Below are 17,452 nucleotides of genomic sequence, written 5' to 3'. Positions count from 1 at the left end.
ATTCTAACCTGGTTAAATAAAGGTTAAATAAAATAAATAAAACGAGAATCATCTCTCTAAAAGATGCAAAGTAGAGCAAATTCTAAGTAGAATTAGTTAGAAATAAATGCCAAAAATGGCAGCCTATCTCAAATTTTGATATTGATGACAATGGACAAAAATGGTATAGTAGTTGGTGGAGGGCCTTCAGCATCCTTCGCATCACAAGCGCTTTGGGTTGCACTCAGTGCACGTTAAATGCGCTACATAAATAAAAAAAATACTTTACTTACTTTACTTTACTTTACACAGTGTAACACGTTTGTGGGTAGTTTAAAAAGCTTAAACTTGTGTTTGTCTTTAACACGCGCGCGCGCGCACACACACACAAACACACACACACACACACACACACGTCACATCGTCTCATCTCTCATCTCTCATTATCACGATACTTTCTTTTCTTTGATCTTTAATGGTCTGGTGATCTAAACATCGTCATTGTCATTGCATCTAAAATGACTGTTAATAAATGTAAAGCAACTTTGAATTTGAACTTCCTGGCCTACATCTTAACTTAAATTGCAGAAAAATAAACTCATGTCACAGCAACCCACAATAAATGATCACTCCAAATTGTATCAGTATGCAACAATTTTGGTCTCTCTAATTTGTTGCAGGTGGACTTCGAAATTAACTAATGTAGAATAACTGTTTGCTGGGGGGCTTACGTTGTGTGGGGATGAGTTTTACGACATTAAAAGTAGACCGTGCGTTCATATGGCCAGCAGGTCGTCAGCTGTTTGCGTATCTTCGATCATTTTCATATATGGGCACGTTAACATGGCAACCTTTGACGTGAGAGTTTCTAAAAACAGCCTCACAGCCGGGTAACAACTTGCCCTTAGACCCATGCGAACTGCTAAAAGGAGTGTAGCCTACTCGTCTGGGCCATGATTTTCGTCTCTTAAATGAGCTTGTTTTTTATTTACATGTTAAAAAGAGACGCCCAATACTGGTAGTTTGACAGTGAGGAAAATGGACGACCTGGAGAAGCAGCTTATTTGCCCCATTTGTTTGGAGATATTTTCAAAACCAGTGGTGATTCTTCCATGTCAACACAACCTTTGCCGCAAATGTGCTAACGATGTCTTTCAGGTAGGCTATAGTAAATCGACTTCTCTGTACGTTTGCGTCATATTACGCAATACTGTAGGCCTAAATTAATTTTATAGGTGAGTACTTTCACCAGTGATTTTCCATTGAAAACTTGAGCAGGCCTAGCCCAGGCGTAAATGATGGTCGGTCATGTTGCAATAGGCTAAGTCATACATTATTACATTATTCGACAATTACCTCATTAACATTTTGATCCATCCATGTGTGACAAGGCATCCAACCCCTACCTACCCACAAGAGGTGGCTCGCTTACATCGGGAGGCCGTTTCCGTTGCCCATCCTGCAGGCATGAGGTTGTGTTGGACCGACATGGAGTCTATGGCTTGCAGAGGAACCTCCTAGTGGAAAACATCATTGACATGTACAAACAGCAGTCCACCAGGTAAAGAAGAACATAAAAAAGATTCTTCGGGTTGTAGTGTTGTGGTATCATATTAATTAGGCAGTTATAAAAAGGTAGGCCTAAGTTAACATTTCTTCACATCATGCCAGTCGACAACATGGATGTATGTGTAGCCTAAGCTATGTGTTGCCACTTAAATGTTGAGTCACATTATGTTATGAGAAGGCTATCATTACACTGGGGTGCTCCTAGTAACAACAGGTGTTCCTACATAAATAGGTTACTAGGTCACGGCATCTATTCACCTGTAAGGACAGCACCTTCCACCATAGCTCGGAGGGTATGGACTTTTCAGTTGAGATTTGTAGGCTATGAGAAAATGAACAGTCAATTAGTTCACACGGTTGACCCTAGCACAATAATGTGAACCAAACATACACCATACACTATACACTCAGCAATCAGTCACTGAGTGCCCACAGATAAGTATGTATTTACACAATATTTAAAGAAATTATTATATGGTCCCACTTGAGCAGTGATAGACCTACACCTCATTTCTTTCCAGAATACTAGGTCCTACGTGTGCATGGTGTTTGGCATATGGAGGTTTGATGCTCTCCTGATATTTCGGACCACATATGGTGAAGTGAACAGTTGAATGCAAGTAATGAGAATAACTGCATTTTAGTGGAGCACATTTTTTCTCTCTTTGTTGGAAATAATGTTAGATATAAACGGTACAAATCCCAATGGGCAACACAGTTCCGTCGCTGTCTGCTCTGCTGTCACAAAACATTGCGCTCAAGTCATTTCAGCTTGTTTATGAGTTGATCTTCCCTTGCAACTGCAGATGGAATTGCATTCTTGCCTCTTTTTTTTGTTTTTACAGCGCTCAATTTATTTTCCATCATTTAAGTTGACAGGACAGGAGTTTCTTTTGCGATCGTGACCACATGACCCCTAAGGGTTCCGTGAGTCAGAACAGTGGTGGTGGTGGTGGTCTGGACCGCGGCAGGGTTCCGGTTGGAGTTGCGGCAAAGTTGCTCTCCGTTGACCTGTCATCCCCTTTGCCCTCAGGTCACCGTGACAACTCGCGATGACCTGATGCTGTAAGGTTGCTCAGATGACACTCACTGCCGTTCGCACAGTGTCCTGTAATGTATTTGAAACTCAAGCAGTGTTGGTATAACTCAGGTTGAATAACTGATAACTGTACTATACTTGGCTACAACAAAACAAATCCCTTCTAAACGGTTTCTGGAAACCCTGCCTGGTGTATAAGAGTAAAACATATCCAAATACTCAGTTGCGGGATTTACTAGTGAAGAACAACACAAGTAGAGGTCGTTTAGGAAAAAAACAAAATAAGAGAAAAGCCACAGATCTCTACTATATGTCAACACAGCCAATAGGCTACGCCATAAACACGCTACAGGCATATTGAAATAAATGATCAGTGGGGGGCACAGGGGCATATAACACTAGGCTTTTTATTTCTTATTTTTCACCATCTTAATACCCAGCACCAGCAGCCAACCTGCCCCAGAGATGAAACCAGACCAGCCCATGTGCGAGGTTCACGAGGAAGAGAAGATCAACATCTACTGTGTGACGTGCAGCACCCCGACCTGTTCCATGTGCAAAGTGTTTGGGGTGCATAAGGACTGCGAGGTGGCCCCTCTCACCAGCATCTACCAAAATCAGAAGGTATGCCAGTCTGCACGTGGGTGTCGTCATTGAGATGTCATGGGGTTGCTGTTTTGGAGTCTTTATGTCACTCAAATAAATTAGACAAATAGCAGGGCAATAAGCCCACCGATGTTTCATTAACTGTCATTAGAGTTGTTTTTCAAACCATGTCTGAAGATAATTGTCTGTCTAATGGATTTGTTAACGTACGCTTTCATTTTAATGTGTGTCTCTGTGTGCATGTGTCTGTGTACGTTTGTGTGTGTGTGTGTGTGTGTGTGTGTGTGTGTGTCTGTGTGTCTGTGTGTGTGTGTGTGTGTGTATCTGTGCGTGCTTGTGTTCACACCCACACACTCACATACACACACACACACTCCCCCAGACGGAACTGACAGACAGGATAGCAATGATGGTGAGCGGCAACGAGAGGATCCAGGGTGTCATTAGTCAGCTGGAGGAGACCTGCAGGATCATAGAGGTGAGTTGTCCCCACAGGAAGCACTTCCTCTCCCCCTCTGTCACTCTCTTCCACTCTCTCATCGTCCTCTCTTTCTCTCTTTTTCACTTTCCGTCTCTCCTTCCTTCTCTGTTTCTCTCTCTCTTACTCTCCCTCCCTCTTTCACTCCTATTTTCTCTCTACCTTCCCTGCTCCTTTCCTCTCTTTCTTTTTCTTTCTCTACTTCCTTTTCTTTTGTCCTCTCTCCTTCCCTTTGCCCCCCTCTCTCTCTGTCTCTCCTCTCTCTGTCTCCTTCCCACTCCCCCCCCTTTAGTCAACCTACACTTCTTCATAAACAAAAGGGGAACAATCAGGAGTATTGATGGACAGGGTGAGCCGACAGCTCTTCCGCTGGAGGTGATGTGTGATACCACAGGACACTGGAGCGTCTCCAAGCCCCATGGCCACCGTCCGGCGAGAACCGGTGACTGACGTGATGCGCGTCGTGTCTCTGAGACTTGAGTGCGCATATGGCCACTGCAGATGACAAAGAGGAACTTCTGGCAAGGTTGATTGTAAGGGAGAGAGAGAGAGGAGAGACAAAGAGTCGAGGAAGAAACTTGCCAGCATAAGTGTGTTTAACCTTTTTAGGCTTTTTTTGGCGTTTCGGTCCATACAGTATCAGTCTGTTCAGTTCTTCAGGTAAATTATCCTCAACCATTGAGTGGCTTTCAATTATTTAAAAAGATTGTAGTCACTTTTTTATATCTTCGTGAACCATCATTAAAGGCGCTATGTGACGTTTTGTTTTGTATTACTGTAACACCACACTGTACCACGTTTGGCCACTGTATTACATACAAGTCAATTGGAGATGTGTTCAAGACAACTCGAATTCCACATAGCTCATTAATAGCGACCGTAGCCTGAAGTTCCTTTCGAGGACTGAGTGGGTAAATTTTTGGCACACTGATTGGGGACAGTCCCATGATCCATTTCACCCATTTTCATGTCAGCACCTCAAGTGCTCTATCGTTACCAATGTGTCAAAGTTGGCACTACAACCATGTGCATAATGTTTTTACCGTATACCAGATTTCGAACATTGAGGTATATTTGGAATCCTTGGATAATGCCGAGTTCAACGCACCCCATGACGTCAATTTATGTCACATGGTACCTTCTGCCATGTTGGATTTTATCGGAGATGCTTAAAGGGATATTCCGCCAGGAGTGAAATTCCCTTTGCCCTTGTTGGTAAAGCACCTGAATATAAATGAAATAGTTTTGATGATACATACAGTTAAATCAATTGAACTGAATTAGAAACATGGCGTAGTAGAAAAAAACAGTGTTAGAGTTAGAGGCCCATCACTTTCTCTCACTCATGACTTCCTTTCTTCAAGGTGTGTTTACTACCTGTGTTTCACAGGAGAACAGCAGGAGGCAGAAGTCACAGGTGTGCGAGAAGTTTGACCACCTGTATGCCATCATGGAGGACAGGAAGAGGGAAATGACTCTGCAGGTGTCGGCGGAGCAGGAGGAGAAGCTCAACTACATCCAGGGCCTCAAGCGCAAGTACAACGAACACCTGGAGGCCATGAGCAAGATCGTGGAGACGGGCATTCAGACCATGGAGGAGCCTGAAATGGCTGTGTTCTTGCAGGTGAGTGATCCATGGTTTTTTTTTATCCCAAATACATTTAAAGTTGTCTTATGACCATTTACAGTCAAAGCCAAGAGCTCCTCATCATCATGTTTCATCATCACTCACAACTCACTTAAGGATTGATGCTTTGGAGAACAAGTTTACTTTTTCAGTCAAATAAGGCTTTATCCTTCTTGTTGTCCCATTAAAAACATATTATACTCTGAAGTTCCTCATGTAAACTGTTTTATGGAATCCTTCTGGTTTCAAATGCCATCAGTGGAGACTATGAAAGTTACAGTCAGTAGACTGTGAAACTGTGAAGATCACAACAGTGCATAAACACTGTTATCTAAGTCCTATCCAAGTTCTATGTTTAAAGTTTAAATGTGACCCTGCAAAGCGAAATCAGTCGCTTTGGTAGAATTTACAAAATTAAGTTATTGTGCTCACATGAACAGCCATAAACTAAGCTTTCCAACGATATGTATATCGAGGGTATTTCCCGTCACGACATGCCAGAAAAGGAGAAATTCTCCTTTTTAAGCAGCGTGGACAACGGGAATGACTGCTAATGTGTCAAATCTTCACATATGTTGTGTGAAATTTGTTCACGATATAAAAGTGTAGACTGTATACTGTCGAATTAAGCGAAAACGTGAAATTCAGCATTTTAGCCCGAACGTTTGTTTATCGTGGATTTTCTTAATATAGCATCGCGCGCAAAGTGACTGGTTTTGCTTTGCTGGGTCACAAATTAGAAGATATTCCTGATGTATTACAATGTTTATGAGTAAAATAAGTTATATTGTGTTATACCATTGTCATATAAAACACTGCAATATACAATACATTGTAATCGTTATGGTAACCATTAGTAATAACCATTGCAATCATCATTGTGCTTTTTTGCAGACAGCAAGACCTCTTTTAAAAAAGTAAGTGCTTACTTGAGGTAGATATTGCACACCTGCATAGCAGCACTTTTCCTGTTCCGTTATCTTTATGATTGCACTTATTACTGGTGGTGTTTGTTCTCTGTCAGAATTGGTGAAGCCTCCGACACATCCCATCTGGAGAAAGTGGAGCGAGGTTACGAGAACATGGATCACTACACAGCTAACTTTCTGAAGCAGAGAAAAGCACTGCGTAGCATTGACTTCATTGTCGGTAAGGAAGGCCATTTAAATGTTATTAATTTAGCAGACACTTTTATCCAAATTGAGGATTAACATTCAAGATACACTGCAGAGGAGACAAAAACACTTTAGAATCACTATGAGACTACCTGAGGATGTGACTGCAGAAGTTTAAGTGCCTGTCAAAGTGCAATCAAAGGAGATAGTGATAGAGGGAGTGGTAGAAGGACAAGGAAATGGAAAGAAGAAGAAGAAGAAGAAAGGAAGTGCATGGTAAGTACCTGATAGATGTGTTGGCTTGTTGGATGTGTTGCAGATGCATAAGATGAGGTGGTACTTTCAGAATAGTTTGGATCTTCAAGAGCTTCTTGAAGATAGAAAGGGACACCCAGGTTCTGGTAGCACTTGATAGCTTGTTCCACCACTGTGGAACCACAAATGAGAGTTTCTCGATTGGGACAACGTTCCTTGGAGGAACACAATTGTCAAAGGGTAATATATGCCTTTATGAGTAGGAACAGACCCAGCGATCACTTTGTAGGCAAGCATTAGTGACTTGAATGTGAAGCGACTACTCTTAGCTGAGCGGCAGCAGGGTAACGTGCCATTTTTGGTTGATTGAAAACCAGCAGCACCACTGTTCTTTACCTTCTGTAGCATGTGGGTAGTGTGGCCTGATCTTTCTTTATATTGCTGAGCAGCACGACTGGGCCACATGGACAGAGAAGGTCAGCTGTGCATCAATTATGGCAGGAAGTTTCTTGCAACCGTACAAAGGGAGGAGTCTGTTTGGATGTTGAGATGTATAACTTGTTTGGCTGCAAAGACTTGCAGTTTGATTTTTGAGAGGTTTAGTTTGAGGGGATGGTTTTTGGCCGCGATGACTACCAGTTTGGTCTTAGAGAGGTTTAGTTGGAGGTGATGTTTTCATCCATGTGGATATGTCAAAGACACAATCCAAGATCGGCACTGAGGCCATGCAGTCATCAAACGGGAATGACAGATAGAGTTGGCTATCAGCTGCCCACATAGTTCGAATTGCAGGGTGTACTGGGGGGTACTAACCCCCAATGAAGTTCCAGACAGTACCACCCAAAGAGACAGAAATATCAGTTTTTTCTGATATTGTGAAAAAACATCATTACAGTTCAAATACAAGTCAACTCCTATCTTCACTGTAGGAACATTTTAATGTGAAGCGATTTCAGACACCCCTATTATGGACCGCACCATAACCGTAACCACCGTGGTGCTAGATCAACGGAGATAGAGAACGACTTCAACTTCAAGCATGTGTCAACATTGAATGACAAAACGCGAGGTAAATTCCTCTAGTAGGCTAAATTCAGTTTGCTGACGTGCATGGGTAAGTTGCTAGCAGACGTCTAGCTTGTTGAAAATGTGTTACTTTACGACCTTCATTTATTAACGTTTGTACCCCCCAGTACCCCCCGTAATTTGAACTATGAGCAGTACCCCCCAATTATGGTGGGGTAATTCGCACTCTGGCTGCGTAACAGTGATATGACATATGAGAAGCCATGTGAGCGGGTAATCGGGCAGAGAGAAGGGGCCACAGCGCTGAAACAGATAAAAAAAACTCAAATGTTTTGCCGATGTGTGTGTTTACTTCATACTTTTTCACAACATCTTGATTTTATGTTTTTAATAACAATTGAAAGTACCTCCCCCTCTCTCTCACTCACGCTCTCTCTTATCTTTCATAACTCCTTATTTTGACACTGTCCATTAAATCAGATCATTTGTGTTATCTCTATCCTGATCCTGTTCAGAGGAAGAGGAAGAGGATGAGGAGCAGGAGGAGGAAGAAGGTGCTGGAACAGAGGAGGAGCAAGCAGAGGCGGGAGCTTCTGACTCGGTAGCCCCGCCCCTACCAGCCCAGAGCAGCCTCAAAGCCGCATCATCCTAGCTGAAGTTAGGAAATACATAGACACACACTCACACTCACACACACACACACACACACGCACACACACACATAACACACATTCACACATAACCATACACACACTCTTACGAAGACACACACTTTTAAATGTGCTATACAGGCAGCAATTCATCATATGTTGAATTGAAGGGGAAAAAATGAGTGTTGTAGGTGTAGTTTTCAGACCAAGAGATGATATGGGGTAGCATTTAGACATATGGTATTTACCCAGAAGTGGAATAAGTGGGTGAATACTTCTGAACTTTCTTCCAGTGTGTTGCACCCTCTTTTTTTAAGTTGTCAGTCAATCTAAAGAGGTTGTTTATGTTGGTAATTTCTTGTGAGACTTTTTACCCTTTTTGTTATGGAAAAAGCCACCATTGTGGTCGTAACACAGACATGTACGTACACCTTAATACACACACACACACACACACAGACACACATAGACACACACACACACACGCACACACGCACATGCCTAGATAGCTAGTTCAGAGAGTAAACCATCGGGAGTGGAATTCTTCCATACCGTTGTCTCATCGGTCGGTGACTACGCTGTCTGCACCGCGTCGCCAGCACAGGAGCTGGCCTGGTGGACGCACTGAGTGCAGCTCTGGCTCATAGACTGATTAAAGCTATCTGTGTTACTCAGCACGCTCGTTTGTCTTTCATTTGACCCGATAGCACTCACACACACACGCGCAGCATCACAGAGTGTTTCGCCTCACGTACCAGGAATTTTAGCAAGTTGTCGTCGACTTCTCTCGTCATGCTCTTAGGTAGTGTTGGCATGATGTTTTTAATGAGGTTGGCTTTTTGCCTGTCACAAAGCTATTTTTGGGGCACTGTCGCCTCAAATAGATCTTTCATGAGCTTTTTTTATACCTCTCCACCTTAGTAGCTGTATTTCACTTATACATATGAACACTGGCTGCTTCTTTTACGTCAAGACATCAGCAAATCACTGTCACTCTTTTTAAAATAGATGCACAGCATGACAAACCTCCTCCTCGCTCAGTAACACACACCTGTGATTTAAGTTCTGACCAGTGCTGTTGAACTGGGTGTAACTTGTGCGGCGTAGGGACAGACCACACTCAGCCATGGGTCCTGAGTAGTGTCCAGTTGATGTAACCAAATGTTTCTTTGCACGTTTGGGTAGTTAAGCTGAAATAACAAGGGGAATGGGACTGTTGTGTAACGTATACTTTCTGGCTCACTGGAGGGTACTTGGTAATGGAATTGGTCCTTCACACAGACTCGCACTGAACCTCACAATGTCTGAGCATCCATCAATGCAGAAACACTTCTTTTTATTGTTATTATTTTGTTTAATTTTAATATTATGATTATTGCTAAAACGTCCATATCACAGTGTCTTTTGGTTCACAGGGGGTTTATGGAGTGCTAATCCAGTTACTGTGCAGTGCACGAGGTGGTTTGATACCACAGTATGATGTCATTCCACATTCTAGAGACTTCTTTTGGTCAGTGTGTTTGGTCCAGATCAGGGTCGGATCTGTACCATAATGATGTGAAGCGTCATATGACTGTAGTGTGGCAATGGGTCCCTCTGACTTGGCCTCAGAAACGGACTTGGCTGTTTATCTGACACAATGAGGTCAGGTTTGGGTGCAGATCCATGATGTGGTGTCTGATCACCATGGCACATTGGTCAGCCGAACTTCACCATTTTGCCGCACACTTGAAATCGCGGCTTCCTGTCGTCATTAAAGCAGGACAGCAGAATGTGTTTTCTTTATGCTGACCTCCAGGCGTCACCTGCTACAAGGGCAGCAGTCTGGTTTCCTGTGAAGTCCATGTTAGTTGCTATTTTGGTAACACTTTAGTCATGGGTTATTTTTGTTACTTTTAACTGGATATTCTAATAGGAACAACCATTCACTTCCATGGGAGTCTTAGTGGTTGTGATGGCTGTTTCCTGTTCTGTGTTCTTCATGTACACTTAATTTATTATAGTGTGGATTATCTTAGAGAATCAAACGTTTTCACATAGTATCTCCACCTGTGGGCGATTTTTATTATATGAATGGATTTAGAGACGAGTCTGATTTTATTAACATGCATAACATTTGACTAAAGGAAATGGCTATTAACGTTCGACTTAGATAACTATTAACGTTTGATAAGACTATATCTAGTTGACGTATATTGATGAGGCGGGATGTCTCTCAATAATTGTTCACATGTATAGACATAATTAGTCTACTCATCACAGTTTTCTGTAGTCCTTCACGCTGAATGTTTGCGGGTTAGGCTGACAGTCATTAACACTCAGTTAATGACGTTTACATAGACAGATCTCTGTGAGGTCAGATAATCAGATTTCATTTGTCCTAATAACACCGTGATATGGCCCTGAAAAAGGTCGACAAAGGACTGTAAATTGGCTTTTCATTTTTTATTGAAAAATATAAATATAAGACATTCTCTTGCACAACAAAAATACTGGTTGCTCATCAGTTTATTAACAAACTTACACAATGTAATGTACAATGAAAGAAAAATATCAGATAAAATATCATTTTGAATAATATACAGCCTTTTCTAACTTTCAAGTCCCAAATGATTGTGTACTATAGAAAATTAAACTCATTGTATATTAATTGGCTACATTTTCTTAAGCACTTTTACAACAATTATCGAAAGTGATGACATTAACGCTGCTATTTGATCACCAGGCTGTATAGGCTACAATTCCACATTTTTGCTCTTGACTTGAGCATAGATCTACTGAAATAAATAAATTAAGTAAGTAAATAAATACGATATAAACAAATGAATGGAAAAGCAGCACTATAGTACATATTATGTTTTGTGCTAAATGTAAAAATTTCTTTGGCGGATGAATAGATGTCGATTTTACTTCCCGAAGAGTTCCATCATTTTCCGGTTACTGTGCGCTTGTTGGGCTAATTGTTCAGCTCTTGCCATCTCTAATACTTCTCGGAGCAGGTGGAAGGTGAGATCCAGAGAGATAGGAGGCTCCTCCGACCGTCGCTCCCTCTCCATCGAGTCGTCGGTCTGTTGTGCGTAATTGGCGATGAACCGCTTCATGTTACCAACTCTGCTTTGTAACAGACGTTGTGTTAGCTGGAGCTGCAGAGCTCTTCTGAAGCCTGTCGGGGAGGTTTCGGAATACATGTTTGGTGCGGACAGAGGTGAATTCTGATTTCCGTTGCCCAGTCGTATGAAGTATTCCTCTCCCACGCGTGCCAAAATGGGAAGGGACTGCTGCTGTGGGTCGTGCTCTGTGCCAGGAGCCTGCTGGCTGGGGCTGTCGATCGCTCTACATTCATGTCGGGGCGGAAAGGCAACGAGGAGGACGAAGGTGGCAAGAAAATTGAGCTTCATGACAAAGAAGCAAAGAAAATCTGTGAATGGAAAAGAAAGACGATCATGTTGACATTGCCCTCTCCAAACCTCTGTGTATTTTACGCAGAACGAATTACCACGAGTGGGTTGCGCTATGATAGCACCAGCCACTAAATAGTAAACACTGAAAATGTCAACTAAAGACTTTATTCCCCCTAATCTATTTCAGTGTACGATGAAATGCAACATTTTCTAAAGTTGCGACAGTTCAATATTTACTAAATTAACCTGAACAAACCAGTAAAACTGCTTAATTAATAAATTGGCTGTTGCCGACCGTAGACAAACGTGAGCGAAACTGTGACACAAATTCTACAACAGTAAACTTTTAAGTAATAATCTGTTATTGTTTTGTAAGGTGCTCCATAAAATATGTTCCATACCTGTGTATCGCGCAGTCAACTTCCTCAGAAGATTGCACACCTGATATGACGAATGTCTCCTTTACCTGCGGTCTATCTGGATATATTTGAGAGGATGTCTTCAAAAGACTGAATGTTTAGGTTGGATTTATATAGCCGACATTTGTGACAAGTGTCACGTTAGAACTTGCGTCTGCGCATTGGAGAGGAGTGGACTTGAATGAACGCAAGTTCTCTAGATTGAATGAGGTGAGTCATAAAAGACCTCTCTCTCTTTATCTCTCTCTCTCTCCCTTCTCTCTCTCTTCCCCCTCTCTCTTTCTTACTCACCATTTCTCTCTCTCTCTCTCTCACACACACACACACACACTGTTTCTCACAGAATGCAGTACATCTTGTGAAGAGGAGATGGTAGTGAGGTATTCTCAGCTATTGTCTAACTCTGCATCCCTTTTAGCACCCTTTCATTCCCATCTTCCCCATGAGAAAAGTTTAATTTGTGTAAAAGCTGGGTAGACAGACCGCAAATTGTGTAAAGAAACTCATGCAAAATGAAAAGTCATGAAAATGAAGTTCAGTTACACAGATCAGTTCAGTTACACTAAGGATAAATCACTGTGAATTCGAAACTCTTTGTTGCTTATCAAGGGAAATTAAATTGCACAAGCACTTGGCTCAAGGATGCTTGGGAAGAATCTTGAGACCTACAAGTGCCCCCCTTCATCAGCTGACTTATTCATCCTGCAGGCAAAGCTCATAAAGGGACTCTACTGATACAAGCCAAACATTTCAAACCACTGATGAATCAGCTCAATGAACTCCAAGCTTGAAAAAAAAACTAAATCAATTTAAACTAAAACCAAACTAAACTAGCTGAGTGGCATTCATCATGAATCTTAAAGCCCATCCCTGTTGTACGTCTCTCACACACACACACACACACACACACACACACACACACACACACACACGAGAACTACACAAACACGCACATGGGAGGAGAGGCTTGAGAAAGTGATTCATTAGTGATGCTCGACGGCTGTCTACGTCACCGTCTCGGTCACTGCTGTCCATCTCCTTCCCCTCGCGCTGACAGGCGCTGTCCGAGAGCCACCTCCTTAAGATGGAGCGCGAGAGGCCACCGTCAAGCCTGTTCACAGCATGCCAAGCAGGTCAGCGCTCTCTCCCCTTACCTCGGCTTTTAATTGTGCCACAGCTCAACAAACTTTCCCCATCTACACCCTGTTACCACCGCCACCCAATCTTCCTCAATGGCAAGGCAGATTAAAGACTTTTCCTTAACTAGTTAGGGATTCCTGAAAGCATTCCAGTGTCCTGTCACAATGAAGACCACAGATGCAGTGGACGTTGCATCTTTGTTGGTCTTGCAGTAGCTACTGTCCAGTAATTAGTGGACTTTTATTAGCACTTAATGCAGTCGTTGAGACTGAAAGCATCCATTTTTTTTTAAATGACAAGCAAGCCTAAAAGGCTCAATCTTGATACTTTCAGTTAAGCAGAGAGAGGTCTATTAAGAGACTATGTTGTCTTGCCTCAGGGGGTATTATTGCGCTCAGATGAAGTCATCAATTTAGATACGTAGAACCAAGTATGAGAACCAAGGTGTAGGTGTGCATCTTGTTTCAGGATGTTTCAGCAGAATGCTATTTTCAGTGCCATGTGAATCGAAAAGGTTTCGAGTCCTTCTTAGATTGGAGAGAAGGGACGGGCCTTAAGGGGATGTGTCAGCTCCCATCATGTGAAGTGCATGGCGTCTGACACACATTCCACATACTGCACGAGCAGCACCAGGATACACCATCCTCATGGTCACACATGTCACCACATGCATCAAATCAGCGTTCCATGATCGACAAGTGTCGTCACTGTGATCGGTGACAGGGACATGAACTCTTCATTGGCATACTTATAGAAGCATTACAATTGCTGTAGGTGATGTCCAACTCTTGCTTGCCTTCCACTAGACATGCAGTCCTCAGGAGCTCCACCCCGTCGACCTTGAATATGTTGTGTGTGTAGAAAACAATAGTTAATATACTGAGTGGAGGTTTTGGAGTTGATGACAGCAGGACTCTGTGTCTGTGTCATTGTTATCACAGTATCATATGGTAGCTTTTGAGAATTGGATGCTATTCACGGTTAAGGCAAATAGCAGGTTCAACATTACAAGTACATACAAGTATCTTAACATTTTTTATCATTCTTAATATTTTTACTAATCAATGAAATGATACAAAACTAATTACATTAGCCTGGAAATACCCATACCAACTTTCAGCACATTTGGAATTTGCTCTACAGGTCTGTCTGGCCAAGAGGTCATTGAAGCCCATTTCCAAAGTCCCTAAAACACGAGCACGCACATGCAATTGCTAATCTAGCATGGACATGTATTTGGAACTGAGTGAACAGCTGCATTTGAAAGCTTTGTTTACAAGATTGCTACACTTTTGAAATGATTTGGTTTGAGTTTAATGTACCTGTTTAAGTTTAATATACACTGCCAGTTACGCCCTGGCTGGAAGTGGTAAGTCAATAAACCTTTTCCAGACCCACCCCCAATTGTACAATCGTGGCCTGGGTGTTCCCAGCCTAACAGAACATGACTACCGGTGAACATTCATTAGTGAAATCTTGTTTAGATAAATAAGCCTCACAAGTCAACTAACTGTCTTTGGGGTCATTTTAACAGTTTATAACAACTAGTTGTTAACTATGACAGACACAGTTAATATGACATCTCCCCAGTCAGTTGTTCTCGAGTAGGAGATCTAAGATCCATTCATTACCTGAAACTGAATTAAGAACGTTCAAGATTCTTGTTTTAGGTTTCTGTGATGTCTGTTATATACATGGCAGTGAGAAAAAAAAGTTTAATTCTTGACACCCAGTTCTGTGAATCACATGAAAGGAAAACAATCAATCAACAAAACAAATCAATTTCAATGGTGTGGAGAGATGAATATATGTGTACATTCACAATGCAGTTCCTACATCGTTAACAGTGTGTCCCAGTACTTGTTGGCCACACAGATCCAGGAATATTCAATCAACATAGTAATAAGCCAATTTACAGTTGTTCTGTGTTGAAGATGAGAGATATGTGGTTGTGTGATGCATAATTCATTTTTTATTATTAATTTGTTCTTATCCATGACTGTATTTCACGAGTGTTTTTTGTATTAGCCATTTGTTTTTAAACACTCAGACACAACTCAAAGAGATTCCATTAATCATTGAACAATCATTAATAAGTTAATGAAAATGAGGAAATCCATTGGGTGCATTGATTTAAATTAGTACTTGTAATGAATACAGCACACAAACAACAAAATTCTCTCTGTGTGTCTTTTTCTCTGAAGCACTGGCATCTTGGACCCTCTGTCTTACCCCCCACAACATCTGCAGATTTTCTGCTGTCCACAGAATGTGAATGGTGACCTGCACTCCTATAAAAAATAACAACAAAGCACTGTGGTGGTCCATGCCATCTTTGCAAAAGTACAGTGCAAGCCCATTCTCAGTTAACCAATGTTTCTTCAAGATCTGATTTGTACAAGATCTGACCAGAGTGTAGAGGCCTCCAGGTCTTCTGCCTGCGTTCATCACATCTGATTTCATGCCAGACGGTTATCAGAAGGGGCACTGAACCGAACCTTTTGCATTTTATCCATATTGTTTTGTGCAGACATCAAAATCACCTTCAATAGACAGAAACATTAGCAAAATTACCTTCCAGAGCCATAACCAGTCCTTCAACTTGTAGTGTCTGAAAACTTCTGACAAATCCAAATCGTTCCTCATGTCATCATGTTGCCAGAAGACGGGCAAGAATTTCTGTTTTTATGAGCCCTGGTTAGTATTTTGACAGAGGAAGTTCTGCAAATATACTGTACGTTTGAACTAACTGTCTTGATTTTCACATTGGAAACAAGATGTCTTCGTCTTATTTCCGTCCTTCTCCCATGAGAATGGTTGTTGTCACTTGTTGCCATTTTAATGACTATTTTTCACTTCCTCGACCTTGTTTGCCTAGTTTAATAAAGATTTCCTCTTTACTTTCCCTTCTACTTGTGGTTACCTTCCAACTGCAACTTTCCAACATCAGAGACAGTAACCGCTGTGTGAGAAAGCACTTCCTTGGTTTTCTTTTATCGCCCAGTAATCATAAACAAAATCTAGGACACAACAGCACAAACAATTGCTATGTTTCAATTTTGACCATTTTGCGTCCAATGACCCGTTCGGGCATCTCAAAAGATCACAATTGCTCCTCCGCCGTCGACTCATGTGCATGGTTTTTTTTTTTGTTAATAACACTGTATATGGGTCAGCTAGGAAGGAGACATAAAAATAGAACATTTTCACAAGATGGTTTCTCAATCATCCTAAAAAAAACTAAAGATTTGGTCTGACGTGGGTCGGTTATAAAATCTTTGTGGAATGTAAATGCAGTGTATCGGGACCGAGACACATCAAGTGCATCGATAAATGACCATTTGTCAGGAGGGTGTCTCAGAGACCACTGACCCCCACCAAGGCTAATATGCTCTATCACACATGTTTAATAAAGTGAAACAGATCCGCTCAAAATTGAAGATTCGTTCTTGGCCCATGTCACAACCCTCCACCACAATGCATGAATCTAGCAGCTTTGGCATAATCCTGCCGACACAAAAAAATATGAACAAAACTATAACCAGGACTCAATTGGGTCAGCAAGGGATCCACTATAGGCCTAGGGGGAAAGGGGTTATGCAATTATCTTTGGGGCAAAGAGGGCATTGCATTTGGATCCATCCAACTATCCATCCATGTGCCTACTCACATAACTTAATAAGAAAATATACTGGTCATCCTACTCATCCTACATCCGGGTCTGGCTAAGAATGCCGATCAAGGAATTTGGTTGTGTGGTTGCCTGGGCTTGTTCAAATGGATGGAACAGTGTAGCAGAGGCCTGAGGAACAGCCTAATTTCTGAGCGGTTGCTAATTCAGGACATTTAGTCCCTTTCTTTAATATGAAGAAAGGTATGTCTTGGCCTTAGCAGAGAAGTCAAATGCCCTTTAGTTTCAGATGCAATCTTATGAACAGCAAGTCCTACTACACCTGTTATTCTCCAGACTAGCATAGGTGATGTGATGCATGGGTTAGTCACAGAAATGTCAGGCCATGTCTACATTACTCTGGATTCATGTGAATCTGAAACACTTTTATTACGTTTGTGCCTCCCATCTTCACTACTCCAGGCTGGGATGGGTTACAGAACGGGGCCCTCCAGGCCCAGGCCCTAGGGTCCAAGGG

General features: G+C 41.9%; 2 protein-coding genes across 2 annotated transcripts; one reads left to right on the top strand and one right to left on the bottom strand.

The window, feature by feature from the left end:
• Positions 1–897: 897 nt before the first annotated feature.
• On the top strand, positions 898–9,012 carry trim55b (tripartite motif containing 55b). The gene is made up of 8 exons (XM_062521059.1): positions 898–1,137; positions 1,371–1,540; positions 3,028–3,211; positions 3,576–3,671; positions 5,062–5,295; positions 6,193–6,215; positions 6,323–6,447; positions 8,210–9,012. The coding sequence occupies exons 1-8, from the start codon at positions 1,018–1,020 to the stop codon at positions 8,344–8,346; spliced, it is 1,089 nt and encodes a 362-aa protein (XP_062377043.1). The 5' UTR covers positions 898–1,017; the 3' UTR covers positions 8,347–9,012.
• Positions 9,013–10,879: 1,867 nt separating this feature from the next.
• crhb (corticotropin releasing hormone b) lies at positions 10,880–12,206 on the bottom strand. The gene is made up of 2 exons (XM_062521183.1): positions 12,147–12,206; positions 10,880–11,762 (listed from the first exon to the last, which is right to left on the bottom strand). The coding sequence occupies exon 2, from the start codon at positions 11,740–11,742 to the stop codon at positions 11,251–11,253; it is 492 nt and encodes a 163-aa protein (XP_062377167.1). The 5' UTR covers positions 11,743–11,762; positions 12,147–12,206; the 3' UTR covers positions 10,880–11,250.
• Between the last annotated feature and the right edge of the window lie 5,246 nt (positions 12,207–17,452).

This window comes from Sardina pilchardus, chromosome 19 (assembly GCF_963854185.1).
Source record: "Sardina pilchardus chromosome 19, fSarPil1.1, whole genome shotgun sequence".
NCBI lineage: Eukaryota > Metazoa > Chordata > Actinopteri > Clupeiformes > Clupeidae > Sardina > Sardina pilchardus.
The sequence above is the reverse complement of the archived record's forward strand: the minus strand, read 5'-3'. Positions and strand labels throughout refer to the sequence as shown.